The following is a 23,219-nucleotide window of genomic DNA, read 5'->3' as shown; positions in this document are numbered from 1 at the left end:
AGTTAACCGGCCGGGACGTCCGGACAACTCGAACGCCCATACGGACCAGTGTCGTGATTGTGACTGCGTCACAAAACGCATCGAGTTCGCAGCGCGGTAATTACCGTGATTCTATCCACGAGCTTGGATCCGGTCCTCTGTCCTGCGGCACCATCCTATGTCCTGTGGCTGCGTCCAACGTCCAAGATCCGGGAGGCAGGGCAACAGCAGGTCAAGGAAGCTCCGTTCGGCGACGGACGATCATTGTGACGCACTGCTGAACCTACTGAGTTGGGCGATGACTCGTACTGTCTGCTGATGCATGTCGGCGGTCTTGTGAACATCCAGTTGAGTCTCGCTACCTGTGGACGGGGATTCTCCTCCAGCAGAGAGCATTCCAGAGTGAACTAGGGGCCGCGTCAGCACCCATCAAACCGGCGTGTACATGCCTAAAATTAACCAAGTCACTCAGATAGTGACGCTGGGTAGAGACAGCTGTCCCGGCGACCATGGATCAGCAGTTGGTCATGACTCGGATGCACCTGGCCATCCGTCCCACGTATTCCGGAGAAGAGTACGTCAACCTCTCTGGAGTCGCCAAAGTGACAAGGATGTATCTCCAGATAGTCCGTCCAAACTCTCCGACCTGGCGTGACGTATGATGTCAATGAATGTCCGGAGTATTCCTGTCAACGTTGGCTCCTTGTACGGCAATGATTAATTGTCGCGTCGAGTAATTGAAGAGCTACTCACCACATCACCACCGGCACAGAGCATTGACAGAACCCACCCCGAGTCTATAGTGCGACCCTGGCTCATCATCACGTCTGCCCCACGGCGCCCCGCACGGGGGTACCAGGCAACTGACGGGACACGGCTCGGAGGCCACCATTTCGCCAGGATGCATCAGGTTGTGACATTCAGGCTGTACTGACTTCATGAGAACAGATCCGTCGTAACTGCATCAACCCGCAGCTGTGTTCATATCCCGCTGTGACCCATCCGTCCTGTGTCCGAGTCCCTGCTTCATGATCGAACTTCGATGAATCCTGGCTGTCGTGTGGCCTGTTCGAGGGCAACGTCCGGAGACCACGGTGCCTAGCGCTGTCGGACGACCTGTTGGACACTGTGTCCTTGAGAAGGTACGATCAGCGGCAGGTCCGATCGCAGGGGGGCGACGACCCACACGGTGTTGTGTATGAACTGATGCGACGAACACAGCAGTGGGGTGTGAGCGGATCATCTGGGTCCCCGCGTAGCGGAACAACTCGAAGATGAAACTCGAGGCCTAAGTCAAGCCCGAGCACACACTTCGCCATAAGTCATCCATTGGGGTGGAGTTGCGCGTCCACGCGGATCATCCCTCCAGGCAACGCGACAACGCCCGTCGAACGCAAGTTAAGTAACGGACCATGGTGGCAAGACGACATCCCGAATGAAGTGAAGTATGTCAGCCTGAGGTCGACATGAGGACCCAAGCCGGCCTGTTCTCGCGTTTGGCATTCTGTAAAGGCCAGGTATGACAGTGAGCAGGGCACCTCAGGAACGGCACAGAGCGTGGTAGACCACCTACCGCAGCCGCCTGTCATACAGACTTTAATCTTGACTCCCAGAGCAGTCTGGAGACAGTCGCGACACGTACCGGCCTCGTGCACAGGACAGAGCGCAAGACCTGGAGCGTTGTATGAATGCAAATGAAGTGACACTCTAAAGCACGAGGTGGCCGACCTCGGTGGGGACCACGCGTGCAACGGCCAGGCACATGTTCCTCGACCGCACGTTGCTTCCGATGATCCCGATGACAACGCAGCACGCGAACACTGCACCAACGGATCCGATATGCTGCGATATGCGACTGCTTCAGCAAAGAAGCGCGGCCACACTGTAAGCCGTCTTACGCACCTCGCAGGCACTAGCAACAGCATATCCCCCCTCGCTCCTCTGCCGAAGCCCTCGCGATCCGAGCTGGACGTAGCACGTCCTACCACTCAATCCCCCGGCCATCAAGGTGTCAGACACGAAGCGAGCAACGGTGCTTCTCCCAGCCCTCGACCGAGTTGAGTACGCACCATGCCAGAAACCACCGGCACTGGCAGCTGAGCCTCACAGATACGCGCAACGCCCGCAATCTCCTTCCAGGCCCTCGACCGAGACACAGGCATTGCGCGTCTCGACGACGGGGCCCGACAAGTGAACACCGGGCGGTGATGTGAAGGGCTTGAAGCATCGAGCTAACCATCCTGAGGCTCATGCACACCGTCCGACGTGAGCCTATCACCGTCAGCGTGGCGCCCCAGGGCCTCGCGAAGCTGTCTGTATGGGTGCGCCTGTCCTCCTGGTGCTTGTATGCCGGCGGCAGAGTAGCGATCCGGACTTGAAGGAGATGTCGGCTTCCAGCGGGCGCGCGCGTACTCGGAGACGCAGGGTGATGGAGGTCAATGCACGCATTAGTCCCCACTCGGAGTCCGAAGTCAATGTAGAAGTTTCACCGCTCCTCGCTCGACCACAGACGCATTCGATATGTTGAGAAGTGTAAGTATCACTGGCGAGCGGCTGATGCGGCGGGCGCGACTCGGAGTCGGGGAGGCCTACCATCGGGACCTGCGAAGCCGCCATATGCCCGAACGCTGAAGCAATAGATAGATCCCAGGAGCGATTGAAGACGATCTGTGTCAGCAGTTACCAAGGTCAGCCAGAAGAGACGCGTTGCTATGAACAGAACACGCACCACATACGAGACAGGTATCGCCGACCTGGCTTCCGTGCACACCGTGTCAACGCGTGTCTGGGGATAATCACCACACATTCTCAGACACCCAGCATGAGAGCGTCTGAATTGCTCCACCTGGCCAGACTCGAGAACGGGCTCTCAACGAGCTTCGCAATATGAAGCTGAGCATCAATAACGACCACGGGACTGTCCCTTTAGACAAAGTGATCCTCCACCCATTCAAAGAGCCTGGGCCACTGTACAACGGCTTGCAGCTACGGTGTTCAATAACCACTCGTCGAGTCAATTCAGATGTGATAGCTACTTCCACACGCGGATTTCCGGGACAGAGACGCCCTTCCAGGAATCGCCCGTGGGGCGGTCCGACCGTGACCACTGCCCGCCAGCGCGCCGGCGTAACGTCGAGCCCGGAAGGCAGTGTGACGCTGCCGCCGTCCGGACTGCAACACAGCGTCTGCGGGGAATGCGGGGAAAACGGTGGGGAATTGCCACTGCCCCGCAGACACGGACACGTCTTGCTGGCTCGGAAGCCAGGCCGCCTCGGTGATACACGGTAACGACGCCTCCCCCGCCGCCACATCTAGGGTCTCCAGTTTCGAACAGCGTTACTCGGGAGGCGCAGTGCGGGGAGAGACGCACATCCAACTGGGGTCGGGAAGCATGCTCCCATCTGCAGCTAGATCGAGCCGCCCTACACGACTCTCGCACGGACACGGGCGCGAGCGATCTTGGCGGATGGCGTGCCAGGGGTGTCAGCGCGAGTGAGTCAACCTTCGCATCCCCGCGCACGAGCGTGCCTTCCGAGTCTTCGTGTTCGGTTTCCGACAATCGAGAGATCCACAGGCAGATAGGGCGAGGCGATTGGACGCGACCTGACAAACCCACGCACACGATGCGTCGAGCTGCGGAATCGGAGGGCAGCCGTTGGACGATGCGGCGATTGCGATAGCAGCTCGAGCGTCGCGGCGACCGTGACGCGCCATTGAACTGATCGAACTGCGACTCCGGGAGGGCTGTGACTCTCGGGACGTTCTTCGCTCGATCCCGAATGTATATATCCGCTTGGAAGGAAGGTCGCAGCGGGGGATCCTGCATACAAGTCGAGCGTTAGTCGGACATCTCGAGAGCTAGAGCTAGAGCTAGGAATAGTCACCCGTGGCTTGGCCTACAAAGGAATGTCGGCTCGCGGAGTAGGATCCCACGGCCAAGCGTGTTCGCTGGACATGCCAGACAAGTGCCCGTCCAAAGAGCCCGATGAAGCTAAGACTTGATAGCTTCATATGCGTAAGAGAAGCCAGATTGAAGGCCGTAGGAGCGAGATTTACGTCGCGCGCACTCCCATCGAACGAGTTCGGATCCCTTCTGAGCCGCAGAAGTGCACAGCTGTCAGCGAGGCTGCACGGGCCGGTAGCGAGGAATCTCCATATATGGTCTGCTCGGAGACTTCGCCGCAGAGTCTTCGTCTCTCCCGCGAGGACGACGCAGGAAGGGCGGAGACGGAGAATACAAACTTCGCGCAAGGTTTGCGCGCACGATGGCCCCACATGCAGGTGGGGTGGCTAGCCTAGGCCTCGACTATCGACGAGGAGGCCCCGTTCTGCGCAGCGCACAATACAGTGTGCACACTCCGCGTGTATCATTGACATCTGCAGCCTGCGACTCGCGCGCACTGCCTGTCTGGTGTGAATATAAACGAGTATCAAAACCAAATCAAAACTCCGTGACAGTCGAGGGGACGACGTTCATTCGCCAGGCCATCTGACCAACAGCACCCCGGATCCCCTTGATGGATCATGGCGCTACGTGACGGTCCATCCCCGGGGAAGCCTGGTTGCCCCAGAGCGAACGGGACGCTGTAAGATCACGGAAGGCCGAGCGCGCAGTGGTATATTTTCTGGGACCGTTCATTCCTCCGATGGTACGAATGAACTGTCGGCCTCGAACACGCATTGACTGAGAGAACCACTGGCGGGCATGAGAGCAGGACACACGACCACAGTCGAGCATGCGGCCGAGCAAGGCCAGGCTCGGGGCGTGTCACACGTTGCGAGCGGTTGACCAGCTGGTCACGGTTACGGCGTGGACAGTTGAGTTGGAGACGAAGTGACGAGATGCCTTGTTCTTCTGCGAACGTACGACCGAATTGTGCGAGTGCTGTACGCGTGATGGAAAATGAATATCCATTGACGGGTGATCCTTGGTTACGGCACCGTGGCGGATTTCAAAGCGAAGCGACTTGGGTTGGAAGTGCCGGGGTGCCTTCGCGTGCCTCTACGCTGCTTCGGTATGTAGATTGCTGGACGTCCAGAATAGGTGGTGGCAGATCTTCTCCTTGGGATCTACGCCCCAAGACCCATGATCTGAGCAGGACACGTTGTGGCTGGTGGGACCTGGGCGGGACGAGGACGCACCCGCTTGGGAAGGAGATGATGTCACGGCCTGGGCCCGAGTGCCCGATGTCGCGAAGTCAAGAACGCAGTCGCCGAGCGGACGATCACAGAAGGCTGGGCGTCTACCCCGCATCCCGTCTTCCCCACAGCCGTCCTCGACGCCATGACGTCACGTAGCGCTCGCTGCCCGGCCTCAGCCAATCCTGTCCGTCACGCCGCGACGACCCCACAACGGCAGACCCGCCTCAGACGATCCCGATCTCGCTAAGAGTCGGCCGAGGCTCTCCTGCAGCTCGAGTTTCCACTGCAATAATAGCACGTACGTAGAGGGCAACCACGCACGCCAACGCCACCCAGGTCAAGTGATCCTCGTCCAAGATGTCATTTCGCCGGTATGATCTGCCTGGACGGCCTGTGGGTGCCTCCAGTTCCGAGGACACCCAGAACCGCAGTCAGGAGGATTGTCACGCAGCACAGCCTGCAGAACAGCGCACAGTAAACGAGACAACTCCATCCAGTGTCCGGGTACGTAGACAGCCGGTCGAAACCATGTCACGGCTGGCGGTATCCTCTGTCCGTAGTGGACACATACTGAGTAATCATCGGAGGACAAGGATAGAACACAGCCAACACACCGGTGCAGTATCCTCGGAGCATGCGCGATATGACGATGATAAAAGCTCTCTATGGAGGCGATGCACTCCCAGTGGCAGAGCCTCGGCCGAGTGACCACTCCGTTGTGCATGTCGACCGCGGCCATGCCTCGCTCGTCACGACAGTTTCGCCGGGTAACGCACGGAGCATAGACCGAACCATCGCCTCGGACCTGTGGAACAGAGTGTATGGCAGTGGTGCTTCGCAGCCCGTACGCGGAGCCGGAGATTCGCCTGGGACACGAACGCGAATACACCGCGTCCACCATAGCCCGACAATCCACAGCGCCATCGACGACCCTCAGCCGTCGCGGCCGACGCGCCACCCTCCCCAGCGTCGCACGCAGTCAGGGCAAGATTGCAGTGAGAGGGAGAGTCTCGGCCAGGCCATGGAGCGTCCGAGGTCCCCGGCCGTCCCCCAGGATCCCGCGCTATGCCATTCCGAGCCCTCTGCTCTGATCAATCAGCTCGACGCCCGGCCCGCACGCGTGCGGACGGTCGTCCTGCGCAGATTGAGATCTCTCGAGCTTCGGCAGCGCTGCGCTGGACGGGCACCGAAATCTACGCACCATCTCGGGACTTCGCGCGGGGGGAGGACCCAGCCACAAGTGACTCTGCGTCACGGCGCAACAGATTTGGGGCCCTGGGATGCGTCGTCACGCCATGAGCGGGAGGACGGGGAGGCGAGGGCGCGCGCGCCAGGAGCAGCATGTGGCACTAGGACGATTCGGTCGGCGGTCCGAACGGGGGGAGATGGGGAGATGGGGGACAAGAGGCCAGCTGAGCGGGGCCGTTGGCAATACGCACGGACAAGGCAGCAGCACTGTGCGGCGGGAACCGGAGGGCCCGGGGAAAGACAAAACGACGCACTGCACTTGGCTGCAGGTCTGTACGCGCGAGGTGGCGGGATATGGCAAGGTGTCGCGCGGCGGTGGTGGCACAGCGGCGGCCACGGCGGTGGCATATGGCACAATCGTGCGAGACAAAACGATGCGCTGCGTTTGGTCGGAAGGTCGTCGCGAAATACGGTATGGCGCACCAGCTGCCCTCGAAATGGAGAGCAGGACGTCCTCGAACCTGATGAAGACAAAGGGAGAGAGAACAAGACCGTCGTCGGGCGCCTCGCGAAAAGGCCAATAATCACCGCCGAATAATAGCGGAGGCGTAGACCTAGGATTCGAAGACGTACGCATGTTGCACAAGACCCGCGCTAGCCTTTCCTGCTCACAATCAACTCGCCTCCGCACACGTACGACACCATAGCGATACTAGCACGCCTCTCCGCCACCTACAGCTCCGCGTACGGCACCCGCCTCGCCCTCAATAATACCACTACTAGCTAGCCGTAGTCACATACCCGCACAACATACAACGCCATCCGCTTTATTTGACTCGCGTTGTGTTATGTATGACAGCGGGTCCTACGCCACGACATGCCCGCCCCGCGCTATAGCTGACTGTGGCGGTGGAATACGGCCGGAATCCGTTTGTGCAGCGTCTTGTCCCGCATCTCCGTCGACCCGTCCGAGTCCACCGATCATCCGCAATATAGCCCATCGCAACGCCTCTCCGTCCGCCGGCCCACCCATGTCCAGCCAATAACAAGATTCAGCAGATCATTACATAGAGCCTCAGCGGTGGGCCCGCCGGCGGTACTACGCCCAGCGTAATCGCGCGCAGGGTCGCCCGCGCCGCGAAGCGTCAGAAGCCATCGAGCCAGGTTCGCCAGCCTAAGCAGCGTGATGCGCCGCGCGACCCTCGACGCCGACGCAGAAAGAATGGATCGACAGATGCCGGCCATGCGAGGCAAGAGCCCGGTCAGAACGCGGGGCTGCCCAATGAAACGCGCTCTGCGTTTGAGGGTGCACGGTGCACCGCGCCGCCCCGGATCCGGTACGTTCGTTTGGCCGACCTAGACCTAGACCACCGCCGCCCCTGGCCCATTGGACGCGGCGACGGGCCATCCCCGCGCAGGGCAACGAATGGCACGGCGTCGCGGGTGTGTAAGTATAGCAACTGTCAGGCTCAAACAAGACCGACGACCGCGCCGCTAGTCTCAAGATCCCACCGACCGTCAACAGTTTGGAGTTGGTTTCGAAGGCACGCGATCCCAGGGTAAGACACACACACAAGACGGTGATGGAGATCAACAATGCGTTCGTCACTATATTGCGTTATGTACGTATCGTAATGAATCCTGAACATATCTGCTGCGTGCGAGTGCCCCTGCCTATGCCACCAACCCAGGAAGAGTATGCAAGTCCAACCATTATGACGCGTAGCGATTCGTACAGCCCGTTGCTAGTAGTACAGTGAAATGACACCCAACCGTAGAAAGAAACCGACAGAAATCCAGACGAAGAAGATGACGAGTAAAAATGAACCGAAGTCCATGGGCATAATGTAGCGTGATGTTGTACGTGATGGGACGAGAATGAGAATAGTGGTACATGGATAACAGGACAGCGCGACGACGTGGGCGGAAGGGGACAAGAGACGGCGTAAGGAGCGGAATGGCGGCGAATAAGCCGGGTCGTTAGCTATAGTACACAATACTACATACTTATGCACATTTTTCGACGCGCGGACGCGAATAGCGGTGGGTTGAGGTAGAGGGTGATAGGAGGGGTAGGGTAGGCGGGTCAGATGAGTGGAAGAGGACGCGATGCTGGCGGAGGCCCGGACGATATATCCCAGCGACGGAGACGACGGTGGCGCAGGATGAGAGGATGCGTGTGCGAGAGGATGCATGTGCGTCGACAGCGAGGAGAGCAGCAGGTGGATACTGAGGAATAAGTCAGTGGCGGCGCCGTGAGCGTCGTCGGGTATGTCGTCGGGAGGTATCAGCGTGCAGGGGGTATGGTGAATGCGCGTGAGTCGTGATGCAGAAGAGTCGGAATGCGATGCGATGCGATGCGGCAAGACAAGACAGGAAGGGGGGGCGATAACCCTAGCGGACATCCTTGCCAGGGAAGAGGAAGAGCCTTTTGAGCGGCTGATGGACCTCGACCTCGACCTCGACGTCCTGCTCCTCCCCATCGATGATCCTGCGCTCGACGCGCTTCTCCTTCTTCGGGATCTGAAGGATGGGGAACGTCATCGTGTCATCGGAATAGCTCCAAGAGTCCCCTAGAAGCCGTTCATCAGCGACCGCAATACAATGAATAATAACAAACTCACCAGTCGACTTCTTCGTTGGGCTTCTCGACGAAGGCCGCATCGTCAGATCAGCCTCGGTCTCGAGGCTGTCCGTGGTCTCCATACTGGCATCGCTGTTCTGTCGGCTGAGCGGACTAGGCTTGCGGCCGTAGGCATAGCAGCCGTAGCTGCTGCCCGCACTGGTCACGCTGCTCATCGTCGTCGTCGACGGCGACCGCGTCATCTTGACGTTCGGAACGAGCAGCCGCCCTTCAGCGCCGGGCTTCACCAGCGAAACCTCCCTCCGCCGCACCGAGGTCGTCGCAGGCATAGAGCGCGTCGAGCCGGTGGGCGACGTCGAGAGCGCGCCCATGAGAGATTGGCGCGACTCGCTACGAGAATGGAAGAGGGGATACTTGCTAAGTTCGTCCGCCTCCGAACGCGAGCGCATCTGCAGGCTGGCCGCGCTTCCTACGCTGCTTCGCGCCAACGGGGGGAGCGACGCCGTCGACGGCGAGGGCGCGTCGAAGGTGGGCGTCGAGAGAGTGGAGTAGACGCCGCTGTGAGAGCGTTGGCTGCTGGCGACGAAGCCCTTGTAGGCACCGCGCACGCGCTCCTCGTCGAGCGGCTTGGACATGTCGAGGGGGGCGGATAGGTTGTAGACGCTGGCGCGCCATGCATGCGAGCCGTCCGTCCACCCGGGGATAATCTTCCGCTCGCGACGCTCCTCGGCAGGGTAGGCGGAGTAACCAGACCGCTTCCTCGGGGGCTCGCGGCAGAGCGCTGCCTTGATGCGCTGCCCAGACATCATCACGCCCGAGGTGAGATCGTCGAGGGACGCGGTGCTCTCGTTGGTATCTCGGCGGATGAGTGGGGGTGGTGGTGGGGGCCTCTTGGGCAGGTCGGGGAAGAGTTTGGTCAAGGCTACGTATGACTCCGGGGTGGCGGGCTCGTCGTCGTCGATGCTAGTCGCGCTCGGTGGCGACGAACTGAACGACGAACGCGAGTCGAAGGACGCGCCGCTGGCAGAGTCGCTCTCGCTCGAGGAGAAATCGGAGAAGGAATTGTGCGGCACAGGGGGCAGGGTAGGAGAGGTGCAGCGGTCGGGGTTGTACTCCATACCCATGGCGCCGAACGAGGACTGCATGTCAACCAGGCGGCACTCGTCGGAGCAGTACAAAGGGACTGGGGATTGATCGATGACGGTGCGGTGGCGTACCGCACCTATGGGGCGCGTCGAGTTGGCATCAACCCCGGCCTCGGGTGTGGGCTGTTTCTTTGTCTGCTTGACGGTGTCGTCGCGCTTGAGGGCACCGTTGGGCTTGACACGACCAGTGCCGTGAACAAGTCCACCGCCCCTCGGACGTATCGTGCCCGTCTTGTTGCGCGGAAGACGCGCGGGAGGCTCCGCGGCGACTTTGGGCTCTGCGGGCAGTGTATGTGAGTGACCGAGCGCGCGGCGGATCAAAGGCAGGTCGACTTACCAGCCGTGGGCGAGCTCGGCGGCGCCGCGGGGGCTTGTTGTGGAGGGTTGATGGGCACGTAGTAGCGTTTGGGGAGGATTTGGCGGCTGCATACCGGACACCATGTTGTGTCGAAAGCAATGTCCATGGCGGAGAGTGGGGGCGTGTGCCAGGACGGGGAGCTATTTGAGGTGCGGGTAGAGGCGGCCCAAGACGAAACAGGGGGCGGGTGGGTGCCTAGGGTGCCTGGGGCGGCCTGCGTGGAGGGCAGAGGCGGCGGGACTTTGGCGGCAGCGAGAGGCAGAGGACGTGCGGATGGCGCTGGGAGTGGGGAGGAGCCGGGAGGAGGCGTAGATTATTTATCGCACTCGCCTGTTGATGGGCGCGAGTGGGAGGCCTCGAACGAGCGCCCGCTCCCATTGGCTGCCCGATGCGAGCTCCGAGCACCTGAATCCCAGCCGTCACGCGTGACAGTCCTCCGTCCCAGGGCCGCCGCATGCCCGGACGGCCACACCGCGACGGGCTGCCTCCTGCCTTATCCGTTCCAGACGTCATCCGCCCCCCAGGCGCCGGCCGCCCATTGGCCCCGTGGTTGCCGGCCACCGGCGCGTGCTCGCCCGGGCCAATCACTGCCCCCGCCTGTGCCCCCGCCTCTGCGTTCTGCCCAGTCGAGACCGTCTCCAGAGCGCTCCCTCGCTTGCCTGCCGTCCTCTTCCCTTATCCGGGGCCTGCCTCAACCCTAATATTCTTTTTGCGATCCCCCGTCCTCTTCTGGCTCCCCGGCCCCCATTGGCTCCTCCCGGGCGCCTGCCCCCCATTACGTCCTCCGTACTGTGCCCCGCTGCGATTTCCCAGTCCATTTCCCAACCCGTCCGCGTCTGCAGGCTTGCTCTCGCGTCGCTTCCATCCCCTCTCAATTTCCACCGCAATGCAGCCGTCGCCCGCCACCTACAGCGTCCGCACCTCACAGTCGCAGTGCTGGTCGCCCTCTGCCCGACAGACCCGACCATTCCCCGCCGCAAAGGCCCTGTTTTACCTCACCGACCCAGGGCTGGCGGTCCAGCCCCGGATTTTCCCTCCTGCAAGCGACCCGCTTGCCCATTCCTGGCACGAAGCACATGCCCCGCGTGCCTATCGCCCAATCTCAACAACGCCCGATCTCGCGCTCCCGCAATCTCGATCGCGCGCAGCTGCGGCCTTTGCCGGGCGAACTCGAAGACGCGTCTATCACGCTCAGCGTCCCCGCTCTGATTGGCCTGTCCCCGCGTCCGTCCGCCGTGGCCTTCCCCGCCCCCGCCCGCCGCCCGCCATCTCTCCGCCCCCGGCGTCGCGCGCGCCCCGATCGCGCGCCCGCCGCGTCTCCCGCCGGAAGCATCCCTCGTGCGCGCCGCCGCTGTGTCCGACGGCGTGCTCGCCCATGCTCCGTCGTGATCGTGATCGTGTTTCACCAGTGCTCCGTTGCCACTGGCGTCGGCAGGTCTCGCCCGCCGCCACCGGACGCCTCCTGCCAATCTCGTACATCGCGCTCCCTCCTTCGCGCAGATCGCCCCGCCCCTCGGATCTGCCGTCCGTCACATGTCTACTAGCTGTTGCTGGCGGCCACGCTCCTACCATCCTCCTATCGCCACAACGATCAACGTTCTTGGTGATCCGGCTCTCCGTACGCCCGCAACCATCTCACAGTAGTGTCATCTGCCAATCGGTCTTCTCTCTGCGCCCGACACCCCGACATCGGTTCACGCACGCCCGCGCGATCAGCATTGCTGTGCACTCCGCACTGCGCGGGCCGTGGACAGCCGTTGACGTGAATATTATTCTTGCAATGTGTGCGCGCACGCGTACTACACGCGTCGCGCGACGCTAACTCTCTCCGGGACGCTCAGCTGCGCTGGTCTGCATCGTGTCCCCGCCTCTCGTCAACAGCACTCCTGCAGGCCTCGCTGTCTCGCAAAACACAAAACAATCCGCCTCGCGTCCTGCCATGCGACAGCCACGCGCCCGTCTCACGGACCCGCCGCCGTACACGAGCGAGGCGACCATCTCCTGGCGTCGACGGATGATCACGCATCAGTCACCCGTTCATTTTAGCGCGGCGCGTCTGAGGCTCCCCGGAGGCGATCCGTGTGGCCTGCGTTAGCGTTACATACAGATCCTGTAAACGGCCTCGCGATCGCGCGGCGCACGGACGCGGATGGACGATAGGGGATGCTTGGTATGATTCATCACGACACGGAGCATTCGGTCCTTTCGCCCAGCTCCGTGCACTATCGCCTGCGTCCACGATGCTTCTCTTGCTCCGGTCGGCCTGCCTCGATCGCGCCCGCTGCCATCCGATCCCCATCGTATCGATTGTGGCCTGCTCACATCGAAGCGCCCACACAGTGAGCCTGAGCTTGATACGCTCGGGAGCCTAAGCCGGAGGCGGCCTGCGTTATACGAGGTGAGTGCGCATACCGTGCCTCGTCAGCGAACGACCATGTCCGTTTGAGTTGCGCCGGGCCAATCGCCACGCGCGGTTTCTCACTACCATCTAATCGTCCGCGTGCAGAGCACCGGCAGGCTCACGCGCCCGGAGGCTATCCGACACCAACGAATGGTTCCGCGACGCTCTGCACTAGACTAGCTCGACCACGCACGCCTCGAGGTCCATGTCATCAGCGTCCGTCGACGACGAGTCACACAGCGCGGCCGCAGCAAGTCCGCGAGCATACGTATGGTTGTGACGATGCGGTATTGCCCACGGCGGGCGACCCGTCTGGGAGACTCTGGTCGGGCACTCGCAAGCCCAAGCAACCCGTGGCCCGCTCGGACATGAGCGTGCGACACCCAAAGACAGCGCAAATCCGCTACCAGATCCGAGTCACGCCCGCCAAAACCTGTCCCCTCCTCCATCCCGAACGCGCAGCTGCTTCGCCGGCGGGCGGGCGTCACGTATGACCAAACGATGACTCAATGACTACATCGGTTTCTCCGCGCTGGGACATGCGCAGACTGCGAGCGGGACCCACGAGCAGTTCGGAATGCTCGCCCGAGCTCGATCCGCCATGAGCGAATTCGTGTACAGCATAGCGTTTTCGTCCCACGGAGTGCGGTATGAGGGCCGTCATGGACCGGGCAGCGAATCACGCCCGCGCGCACTCTAATTCCCTGTCTCCTACACGTACAGCGGCCGCGCGAGCGTGAGCCTTGGGCGGGGGATATAGACGTCGGACCGCGACGGTGGGGGAACTTTGACGGTCAGGCCTCGCAATCAGGGTGAGCGTTTGTCGCGTCTAACGTTATACGCTTGTCTTCTTGCCATACGCAGCCGCGCTTCGTGTCTTCCTCTGCCAGGGCCGTATGTTCCCCTTGCCATACCGGGCTGCTCTGCGTTAATACGGGCGTCGACGTTCGGCTCTCCGCCGAGGTTCCCGCTCTCATGTAACCGCTCCCGTCGTCTGCAGCCATGGTCAGGCGCGTGGTCGGACAGTCATCCCGCGCCGCTATGTTTTGCGCGCAGGGTCCAGGACGTTCGGGCGGCCCCTCTTCACTGTGTACATAACTTAGGACATTTCCCCTGGCGTCCGGCCTGCGCAAGAACGCGAGACAGTCACAGTCGATCGGCCGTTCTGCATCCGAGACAACGTGCTGCAAGCTCGGGACCTGCGCCCGTCGTCGCCGCAACCCAGCCAATGTCGTCTCTACCGCCACGGTCGCGTGGATTGGCCAGGCAGCGCAAGCCTCGAGCTGGCCAATCGCCATACGGTACCGCAGCGGGGCCAGCCAGTCCGACGCAGCCACCGTATGTGGCTTGGCGCGCAAGCGCCCGAGCTCGCAACATCCCGTAGCCAGCAAATTTACTATCGAGATGAGATGCTTCCGCCTGCCAGCTCGTACCTGGCCCGCATCGCGATCCCCGCCATTTGCTGCTCTGGGATGCGGCCATGTGCGATCGCGTACGCGAAAAATCCGGGTTGCTGTGGTTCGGCTACAGTACGGCTCGCGCGAGCCCGGCGGGTCGACCAGCCTATCGACATCATCGCGCAACGCCAACGCCAGATCACTGCTCGCCCGCCCGGGCCGCCGCCCCCCGCGGATCTGTGCCCGCAAAGGAAGGTGCATCTCCGGGAAGAGTGGAAAATATCGAATTTGATGTGCGACGCGGGGGCGCGTTTGTTGCGCCAGCGGTGGACGCGGACGATCGTTCTGCAGGTGCGCGTTGCGTGCCATAAGCTTTTCTCTTGCTGCCCTGGCGGCGGGTCGGGCCTGGACCGGGGGCGCTGGTGCGTCCTAATCGACGTGCCGGTCGATCACTGTGACTCTCTCAGTCTGTGATGCGCCGCCGGTATGTATTGCCTGCCAGTGGGTATCGCCGTCACTACTGCAACTTGAACTCGCGTTGCGCGGTACGCTACTTAGACATTGCGTACAAATTTCTGTCAGTTTTAATGCGTGCACGCTGCAGGCATCCTATCTGTACGTATGCGGGTCTTATCGCTGTCGTGCCGCTGAGGCTCAAGGCGCTCCGAGTCCGAGTGTTCGTAAGTGATGCCCATCCGGTGCAGCAGAGACTTGTTTTGCTTACTCGTCTCCACCAAGTCTCCGCCATGCACCTGAATCGGGGCGGAACCCTGCGCCTCCTGGTCTGTACGTACGCAACATAACCCGAAAAGTTGGCAAGTTCAACTGCGTCCGAACAGCTGAAGATTGCAAGTAGCTTTCTTTACGTTGATGGAATTGCAATGTTTTGATACAGCAATCTCATGCTATCTTCGTGTCTCTGGCTTAGTGCAGGCAACGACTGCGACGCATTTGTATATGTGTTTCGTGCCCTGTGACTCCCGTTGCTTCTGGCGCTAGCCTTCCCTTGCAAAGGTGCGTTGCCTCCATAAACGCGCTTGTCGTTCCTGCAACGGAGACTACGTTGCCTCACTCATAGTGGCCTTGTCTCACAGAAGCAGAGCGTGTATGACGCGCCTTGGAGCTGACTGATCGTTTCCAGCAGGAGCATGACATACTGATGATTGTCAAATTGACTGTCACGGTACTTCTGTCTGAGCTGAGTGGTACACCTTGCTTCCGTAGCGTGGTTTCGACTACAGACGAATGGCGCTTCGATGCCAACTTCGCCAGTCAAGCTGCAGGCCGACCATGCTGTCGTACGTACGTCATTCTTTTTTGCGGGAATGTCGCGTCGGCTGCTGTCTGACGGTCTCGCTCCGTGTAGAACAGTCCACTGTCTGGCATCTCAGCTGCCTTGCGCTTTCACTGCCACCGTACATGTCTGTAGTACGTCAACTCTACATCACGTCCGCCGTCCCTTGGGTGTCGAGCTCTGTCGGGGAGCACACACTCTTGACCAATGATCACTGCTGCATTCCACACTTTCATTAAGGAGCCGCTTCTCCCAGCTCTAGGTGCAGTCCGGCAGATGCCCGCGACCGGCGTGGTGAGAAGACATGCACAGTGTGATCACCGAGCGTGTGCAGATTCCTCCGACTTTCTCGTGAGTACCCAACACCTATTCTCTCGCTGTGCCCTTGGTGGGAGCCGCGTCTGTGCGACGAGTCTCCGCTGATCACTTCGTGACGTCCGGTGTTCAACCTGACGCGTTGCATCGACAGATGTGTCGTGACAGCGCCGCCCGCGCCCGGGCGGGTTCCCGCGCTCGACATCCACTCCCGCCATCGTTCTCATGCCATCCGGCCAGCGAGAAGTTGCTAACGCCTAATATGACCGCAGGGATCACATTGGCCGGACCCGGGCAATTCCTGAAGGTTGTGCGAGTATCCGGATCAATCTCGCGCGAACAGGAATGACACTGCTGCCTGCTGATGATGTCAGAACTCCCGCCACGACGTTGACGAACAGCACATCGCGACTATTAAGTTAGGCAGTCAGTGATTCTGGGGATCGCGCGTGGGGAGGTGAGGTCCGTGCGTTGAAAGGCCCGACAGGTGGGCGTTGCGTCGCTGCGTTATCGAAACGACCTGAAACATGCGAAACATCCGTGCGAGGAAGCCGCTATCGCTGTCGATGCCCTCGCAGAACATAGCGCTGCCAATTGTGTAGGTGCGCATGCTCAAATGGGGAGCATACATGGAATTCATTTGTAACAGGTCCTACAGCGGAGCAGAAGTCCCGCGGCTGATATCATCCATCTGGCGCAATCGGAAAGTACTCGGCGCTGGGACGCTCGGTGCGCGTCGACTTGACTCGCAGGACGTGGCGCTTCAGTACCCAGCTCCGGAGATCAAGTATGGATGTCATTGACGGAGAAAATGACTTCGGTATGGGCTTGGTATGGGCCCATGCCGGCCGGTCGCACTACCCGGGTAGAAGTTCGTCTATGAGATGATTCATGATCGGACATGCTACTGGTCCCTATCAAGTTTTACAACGACCTTCGCCGTACAGGATTCATCTGCATAGCACGTCTGAGAAACCACAAGGTCAGTGCTCTATCAACGTCTCGCGATGCATACACCCGGAAAATGATACCCGCCAGCATGGTCTCACCCCGGACACGTAGCTTGGCCGCAGTTTCAGTGCAGCGGTTTTGCGATGAGTCTTTCAAAGCTGCTGTCTGAATGGTTTTCGCTGATCCTGACACGCCGGACTTTTCCGCGCAACAGATCTATGACTTCCACCACATGGTCCACGACCTCTATATGAACGGAGCATCGTGACCCGTGGTCGTCGGCTGTCGGTGTGTCTTCAGCGGCAAGGCTGTACAGCCGGTTGACCCAAGTCGCTCGATCGAGGAGGTCCGTGAACCTATTCACCGATGACCCACAATGCGTCCGTACGATCCGTGAAAGCTCGGAAGTGGGCGTGATGGCGCCTCTCAATCGCGATAGGACGCTGCTAGAAGCATTGAAGACGCTCGACGGTACCGCCCGCATAGTAGGAAATTGCATTCGTGCGTCTCGCAATAGGCACTCGTGAAGCTCGGAAGCTGAACGCATTTGTAGGAATGTCACGGCATGACGAGGAGCGGCCATGTCGCCTCCCTGTTCTCTTCGGGTTCAAATCGCCCAAGGCCGAGTGATGCACAATGCGCGCAAGTTAGCGTCTGGCGTAATCATGCGGCCGCGCTCAAGCCGCGCTCGTTGGAAGATTTGTTTCCGTGCGCAGTGTGACGATGCGTCCATACTATCCCACATCTGGTGGCGCGGACATCTCCGACGTACTCAGGTGTGTTCCTTGACAACTCGGTACACTTTGTGATCCGGGTCCCGTACCCATAGGTTGATTGACGCGGACAGGGATCGGGCGTCCGTCTGCGTCCGTCGACCCATCACCCGGAGATCAGCGATGTCCGAGCAGTCAGTCCGCGATAAGAACGCATCCTTGGGCAACCGCGGCTTGGCAGCATCGCAGTCGACCGTGAAGCTCTTCAGGAGCAATATGTTGGATGCGTAATTTGACGTGGAACAAAGTTTGTAAGTAATCACCTATGGGTTGCCTGTGGGCAGAGGTGAGTAATATCATTCACCCTATTGGACGTGTCACCCTGTTCATGTCCGCTCCATCAAACAGTGTGTGGATTACGGCCTGGTCATCCAGTGCACATCTGACAATGACTGGCGGTAGCCCACTAACCCATTTTAAGCACAACCATGTCCCCCTCAGTCGGATGCTTATGTTGTCCTTCAGGAGCTCGCACCGCGGTGACGGGAAGATGTAGTAAGGCTGTCAGGAAGGTGTGTATATCGGAAGATATCTGGGGTTCCTCGTTAACACGGTGTAACTTCAACAGTAGTCCCATGTGGTGAAAGATAAATACGCAGCTATTAGTCCGACTGTGCTTTGATGACGGATTTATGTCTGACGAACGTCTCAGTTATGTATGTACGGGAAACAGGTGAGCCAGTGCTCCATGACGCCCTCACCCATTCTCTAGATTTTCTTAGGTTATCATTGCGCTCGGCTGGGCAGTTCTCGAAGGGTGAAGCATCCGCTGCAAATTCGATACGGACAACGAGCATTAGGGCCATCAATTTTGCTGCAACATCTTGCTGCCATAGCTTGAAGTGGTGGGGAATCACCCACGTATTGCTTGCGACGGCAGGGGACGAGCCCAGCGACGGCCTGATTATCCGTGCCATGTCCACCACCGATTCAACGTAAGTCATGATTGCCGGCGGGGAGCCATGGCCACTGCGGTCGTAATTCCTCCGGGATCTACACTGAATTGGTCGGCATATATCCTAGACAGGTTAGTGCTTCAGGCTGTCAGACTCTTCCACCGCCCGGCCCGCCGCATTGCATCATCCCAAGGTGGTTAGACTAACATACGTATTGACTACGCTTTACGGTGACTTATAAATCACGAAGTTCTCCCCGCATAAATCCCCGAAATTCACAGGATGACAAAGTCCTGTCAAGACGATGAAGAACGTACTCGTGACTGGACCAGAGATTCGAAGACGCTACCGTCAATGTAGTGCCCCAGCCTTATAGAGAATCTCGTCTAGTTGTCGCTGCGAGGTGCGTGGCTTCATGTGGTCATTTGGAAATATCGAACTGACTATCCCGCCCAGCACGTCTCGCTCCTACCGGTTACCCTCACGAAGACTGCGAGGACCCTAACGGATATCTGTCATTCCGACGGGGGAAGATGGCACCTCTTGGATCCCTATCGCCAAGTACGATCCTGTTCTTTGGTCCTGCCAGTGGCTCCCCGCCGTGATGCTGTGTTCAACTCAATAAACGCGGTAAGTATTTTTTCATGATTTGCATAGATGCAGAGCGCTCGAAGCCAACGTCGCAGCGCATGGCGAACAACTTGGCATGCGGCAATACTCATCCAACAATGTCCGTACAAACACCGCTGGCACGAGCTCAGAACATTGCTCGCCGTAACGATGAACGAACTCTTGGCGCAAGTTGTTCTGCCAACTCTCCCAAGTGACCTTGGCAGACGCGGAAGCTCTGGCAGATCAGCTCATGTCTCCTCCCGGGCGCCGTCCATACAACATAAATGTCGCGTCCTCAGTGCGCGAGCTTCTGGTGAGCTTCCGACTCTACGTAAGTAGAGTTCCATGGTCCATGTGTCAGCACTTCCGTATACCGACTTCACGGCATCTTGGAGAAATTACACTGAGGCGGTGCGTAGCAAAATACCGATGGTGAGGCGGTCGCAGGAGATCCAGTGGATACCTCTACTGCGCAGAACAGAACGGTAGCAAGCCTCCGTGCAACCGCGTAATGGTGGCCTTGATCAAGATCCATGCGACGGAAGAATAATATAGCATACAAATACAACAGAACACCACGAAGCCCACAGAATACATATCACTCAGTGCAAAGCGGCGACGACAAGCTCCAGAATCTCCTTGGTACCTTTCTGGGTGTTCTTGAGATCCTTAGCAATGGATTGCCACGTTGAACCGTGGTGAGGCTCTGCGGCAACACATTTCTTGACTACTTCGTCCTGTTGCTCCTGTGGTCGATTGATCAGCGGCCGGACCACCGCATGAGAAGAATGGTGTACTCACTGAGATCCCGTGTTGCCGTTCAAACTTCAACCACCATCCCCAGTTGTCTCCTACGTCAGGGTTGGCGGTGATAGCGCGCTCGAACCACTGCCTCGCCTTCTCGATCTTCCGCTCAGCCCAGAAGAGCCGTGCGACAGTGGACAGCACCAAAGGGTCGTCTGCGGCTTTGCGAAGAGCGTCGGCGGAGCGAGACTTCCGGGTAGGACGTGGCTCCGACCATATGGTCATGGACCACAGCAAACCAGAGGTCGGGCATTCTTGCAGACCTGGGTACAAAGACGGCGTCAATATCGCGCCAGAAAACGTAACCTTGGGTAGCTTACCTCTCGCCAGCACCGTCTTGGCCTGTGCAGCGCCTCCACTGCGTTCTTCGACGCCCACCGCTTCAGCCCATAGAACGTCGCTGCCAGGATTGGCCAGACGAGCCTTATCGAGGAGTGCCCTTGCTTTGATACTCTTTCCGTCCGCCTCTTCCAGTCGGCTGGCGAGGATCCAAAGGGTAACTTCCTTAGGACATTGCTTGATGCCGCCAGCGTAGGAAGCCCGAGCAGCGGCATAATTCTTGCGGTCTTGGTGGATCTGACCCTGGATCATATAGAGCTTCGCGAACTTGGGATACTTCTTGATAGCCGTAGCGAGTGTCTCGAGCGCGGTGTCGGCTTTCCCCTGGTGTCTCTCAAAAACGGCAGACTTCATCCAAATCTACATGAGGTTGTCAGAGCAATGTCACGTAATCGCACAGAGTAGAAGACGCACCCGCTGGGTGTCGGCCACAGTTCGGGCGCGCACAAGAAGTTCTCTCGCGACGCCGAGCTCGCCATTCTCAGCTTCAATCTTGACAGCGGCCAACCAAATCTGTTCGCTTTCCGGATTGGCAACGAAGGCCCTCTCCAGAACTTCACGTGCAGCGGGAACGTCGCCGGCGAGCCACTTCTCCTTGGCCCACATGAGCCAGAGGACCTCGGCCTGGGGACAGTGGTGAACAGCCCTCTCCAGGATTGCGTTGAGTGACTCTCTGCGGCGATAGTCAGGCAACAGACTGGACTGCGGCAAGAAAAATGGACCGACCTTGTGCCATGCGCTTTCTCGAGATCCGCAGCTCTCCGCCACAAGGCCCTCTTGTCCGGGAATACCTTGAGCGCATACGCCAGGATTGCCCGCGCCGTCCCAACATGGCCTCGAGGCTCCGCACTCTCAGCGTCGCTCATCCAAGTGTCGAGTCTGTCCTCCTCCTCAACCTCCATCGCCACGGTGGCTTTCACGATCGCCTCGCACGTGCGTGGAGATCCCTCGCTCTCGCAACGCTCCGCCTCCTTCAGCCACTGCTCGCGGGTGAGCAGCACGCCGTGCGCGCGCAACTGCCGCACGCCGGCTGCGATAGTCTTATCGACGACTTCAAGCTCCTCGTTCCGCTTCCCTTCCGGCTTCTCGGTGGCGTACGCTTCCTGCTCGAGCAGTCTGCCCGCCGCAATCCAGATCTCGTGGCTTGTAGGCACCGCCTTACGAGCCTTGTTCAAGACTGCCTTAGCCTTCTCGGGTGTCTCGAGACGGGCGAGGGCTAACCATAGCTCTACCGAGAGAGGTATGACTTCGACCGCGCGAGACAAAATGATGCGCGCATCAACAGGATTGGATTCGAGGTTGACGGTCTCCTTCCATAGGCGTACGGAGTTCGGGATATGTTCGAGAGCTAAGGGTGGCGTCAGTAGATGCCGCGTCGCATGTTCGCTATGACTTACCCTTTCGCAGAACGCGCTTTTTGGCCTTGATGTCGTGCTCCAAATCAGCGGCGGCCAGCCAGATCTTGACGCTCTGGCCGACATGTTGTACAGCGTTAGCCAAGACGACCTTAGCATCGTCGTTATTCTGTGGAGGCAGTCAGTACCATGGTATTAACACCGTACAGCATACTCTCGACACGTACGTGCAATCGCGCAGCCTCGAGCCAGACGTCCTCGCTCTTCGGACATTGCTCGCAGCCTTGCTTAATGATCTTGCGTGCTGCGACCATTCGGCCGGCGTGCTCTTCCAGACAAGCAGCGGCGATCCAACCGGGTGAGTGCTTGGGGTTCGACTTTACAAGTGAATCGAATAGCATGCGTGCACGCTTGATGTCGCCGATCTCGGCATCGGTCTTGATCACGACGCTGTCCAGGGAGGTGAGGTAGCCTTTGGGATCGATAGAGGTGGAGAGACCAGAGCTAGTGGAAGTGCCAGATACCTGGAGAGCAGATTTAGTTAATGCGTGAACGACGCAATATGACCACACTCGCCTGATCCAGTTTCAACGACAAGATCTTGTCACGAGCTTGACCCATCTCCACAAAGTTCGTGAGTGTGCCACTGTCCGCTGGGGTTTCGAAGCCTCCCATCTACGAGAACATGACCCGGAATGAGTACACGTCCATGATCACTACCAGAAGACGCACCGATTGTTGCCTCGAGTCTAACGCGTTTTCGTATTCCGTCTTAGATCTGTCTCCGACGATGACGCTGTCGGGCACAACAAATGACCTCTCGTCCCTTTTCCGCTTTTTCCGCGTAAGATTGCCCACCTCTGGAATGCTCTCCCATTCTTCGTCGGTGACAACCGCCAGGCCACGCTTCAGGTCCGCGAATTGCTGCTGGATCTTTGGTCGTTCAGCTCGATGTTTCGAAAGCTCCTCGTTCTCCAACGCTTCCCTGAACAACAACCGTGAGCAGACGCGAGCGTATTTGGATTCCAACAACATACCTGCGAGCCCGCCGCCGGGCATCCATGTTGTGGTCCACCTGCTCGTATATCCGGTCTGCCTCCTCATCATCCGCCTCGTACGTAGTCCCAGCAAAGAGACCGTATTCGTTGTCAGGGTCTTGGAACTGGTCCGGGTCGACCTCCGTCTCTTCTCCTCGCTTAGCTTGGGCCTCGCTGGAACAGGGTTCAGCTAGAGCACCTAGTAAGGGAGTGACTGCACTTACGCAATGACTTCTGCGGAGGGTCCCTCACGAGCCGGACCAATATCAGAACGGGTAGTGAATCCCGAAGCACCTCGTCCAAGACCAGCGACATAGGACGCGGGCGCCGGCATGGAAAGGAAGGCCAGCTTATTGGCCTTGTTATTTGTCGCCATTTTGGAAGAGTTGGTGGCGATCTACGCAGGGGTTAGACAGAGAACGTAGCCGTTGGCGGCGCGCACAACGCTAAGTACGGTTGTGCCCCAGTCGTGCTCTCGGAGAGGCTCTCGTCGCTCGGCGATCGATTTGTCATTGTTTACCCATTGTGGCGCAGCATCGAAAGCGCAGGCTGGGCAACTTACAGTAGTACTTACATAGAACGGCGCACTTCACACTGGAGTCCACTGGATCTTCCTCTCACTGAGTTGTTCTCGCGACGACACACTTAC

General features: G+C 59.3%; 6 protein-coding genes across 6 annotated transcripts; 1 reads left to right on the top strand and 5 right to left on the bottom strand.

The window, feature by feature from the left end:
- Positions 1-1,686: 1,686 nt before the first annotated feature.
- B0H18DRAFT_1113627 (uncharacterized protein) lies at positions 1,687-1,983 on the bottom strand (the record flags this gene model as incomplete). Its single annotated transcript, XM_048032978.1, has 2 exons — positions 1,687-1,821; positions 1,882-1,983. 2 exons carry the CDS (start codon positions 1,981-1,983, stop codon positions 1,687-1,689), a joined length of 237 nt encoding a protein of 78 aa, XP_047899564.1.
- Positions 1,984-2,017: 34 nt separating this feature from the next.
- Positions 2,018-2,647, bottom strand: B0H18DRAFT_972805 (uncharacterized protein). The gene is made up of 2 exons (XM_048043886.1): positions 2,089-2,647; positions 2,018-2,040 (listed from the first exon to the last, which is right to left on the bottom strand). The coding sequence occupies exon 1, from the start codon at positions 2,593-2,595 to the stop codon at positions 2,260-2,262; it is 336 nt and encodes a 111-aa protein (XP_047899563.1). The 5' UTR covers positions 2,596-2,647; the 3' UTR covers positions 2,018-2,040; positions 2,089-2,259.
- A 156-nt stretch (positions 2,648-2,803) lies between these two features.
- Positions 2,804-3,898, bottom strand: B0H18DRAFT_316283 (uncharacterized protein). Its single transcript, XM_048037533.1, has one exon. The coding sequence runs from the start codon at positions 3,803-3,805 to the stop codon at positions 3,011-3,013; it is 795 nt and encodes a 264-aa protein (XP_047899562.1). The 5' UTR covers positions 3,806-3,898; the 3' UTR covers positions 2,804-3,010.
- A 1,618-nt stretch (positions 3,899-5,516) lies between these two features.
- Positions 5,517-7,138, top strand: B0H18DRAFT_316295 (uncharacterized protein). The gene is made up of 2 exons (XM_048037534.1): positions 5,517-6,938; positions 7,017-7,138. The coding sequence occupies exon 1, from the start codon at positions 5,756-5,758 to the stop codon at positions 6,905-6,907; it is 1,152 nt and encodes a 383-aa protein (XP_047899561.1). The 5' UTR covers positions 5,517-5,755; the 3' UTR covers positions 6,908-6,938; positions 7,017-7,138.
- A 1,565-nt stretch (positions 7,139-8,703) lies between these two features.
- B0H18DRAFT_867917 (uncharacterized protein) lies at positions 8,704-10,511 on the bottom strand (the record flags this gene model as incomplete). Its single annotated transcript, XM_048039895.1, has 3 exons — positions 8,704-8,882; positions 8,934-10,316; positions 10,376-10,511. Coding segments are annotated over 3 exons (1,698 nt in total), but the record flags the coding sequence as incomplete, so codon positions are not given.
- Positions 10,512-19,505: 8,994 nt separating this feature from the next.
- Positions 19,506-23,028, bottom strand: B0H18DRAFT_315850 (PRP1 splicing factor, N-terminal-domain-containing protein). The gene is made up of 11 exons (XM_048037532.1): positions 22,795-23,028; positions 22,571-22,744; positions 22,266-22,518; positions 22,110-22,208; positions 21,761-22,057; positions 21,576-21,702; positions 20,905-21,526; positions 20,593-20,851; positions 20,160-20,538; positions 19,837-20,102; positions 19,506-19,781 (listed from the first exon to the last, which is right to left on the bottom strand). The coding sequence occupies exons 1-11, from the start codon at positions 22,944-22,946 to the stop codon at positions 19,638-19,640; spliced, it is 2,772 nt and encodes a 923-aa protein (XP_047899559.1). The 5' UTR covers positions 22,947-23,028; the 3' UTR covers positions 19,506-19,637.
- Between the last annotated feature and the right edge of the window lie 191 nt (positions 23,029-23,219).

Source organism: Fomitopsis serialis, assembly GCF_022376445.1.
Source record: "Fomitopsis serialis strain Sig1Antser10 chromosome Unknown B0H18scaffold_3, whole genome shotgun sequence".
NCBI classification, from domain to species: domain Eukaryota; kingdom Fungi; phylum Basidiomycota; class Agaricomycetes; order Polyporales; family Fomitopsidaceae; genus Fomitopsis; species Fomitopsis serialis.
Note: the sequence above shows the minus strand (reverse complement) of the source record. Positions and strands in the feature narration are given on the sequence as shown.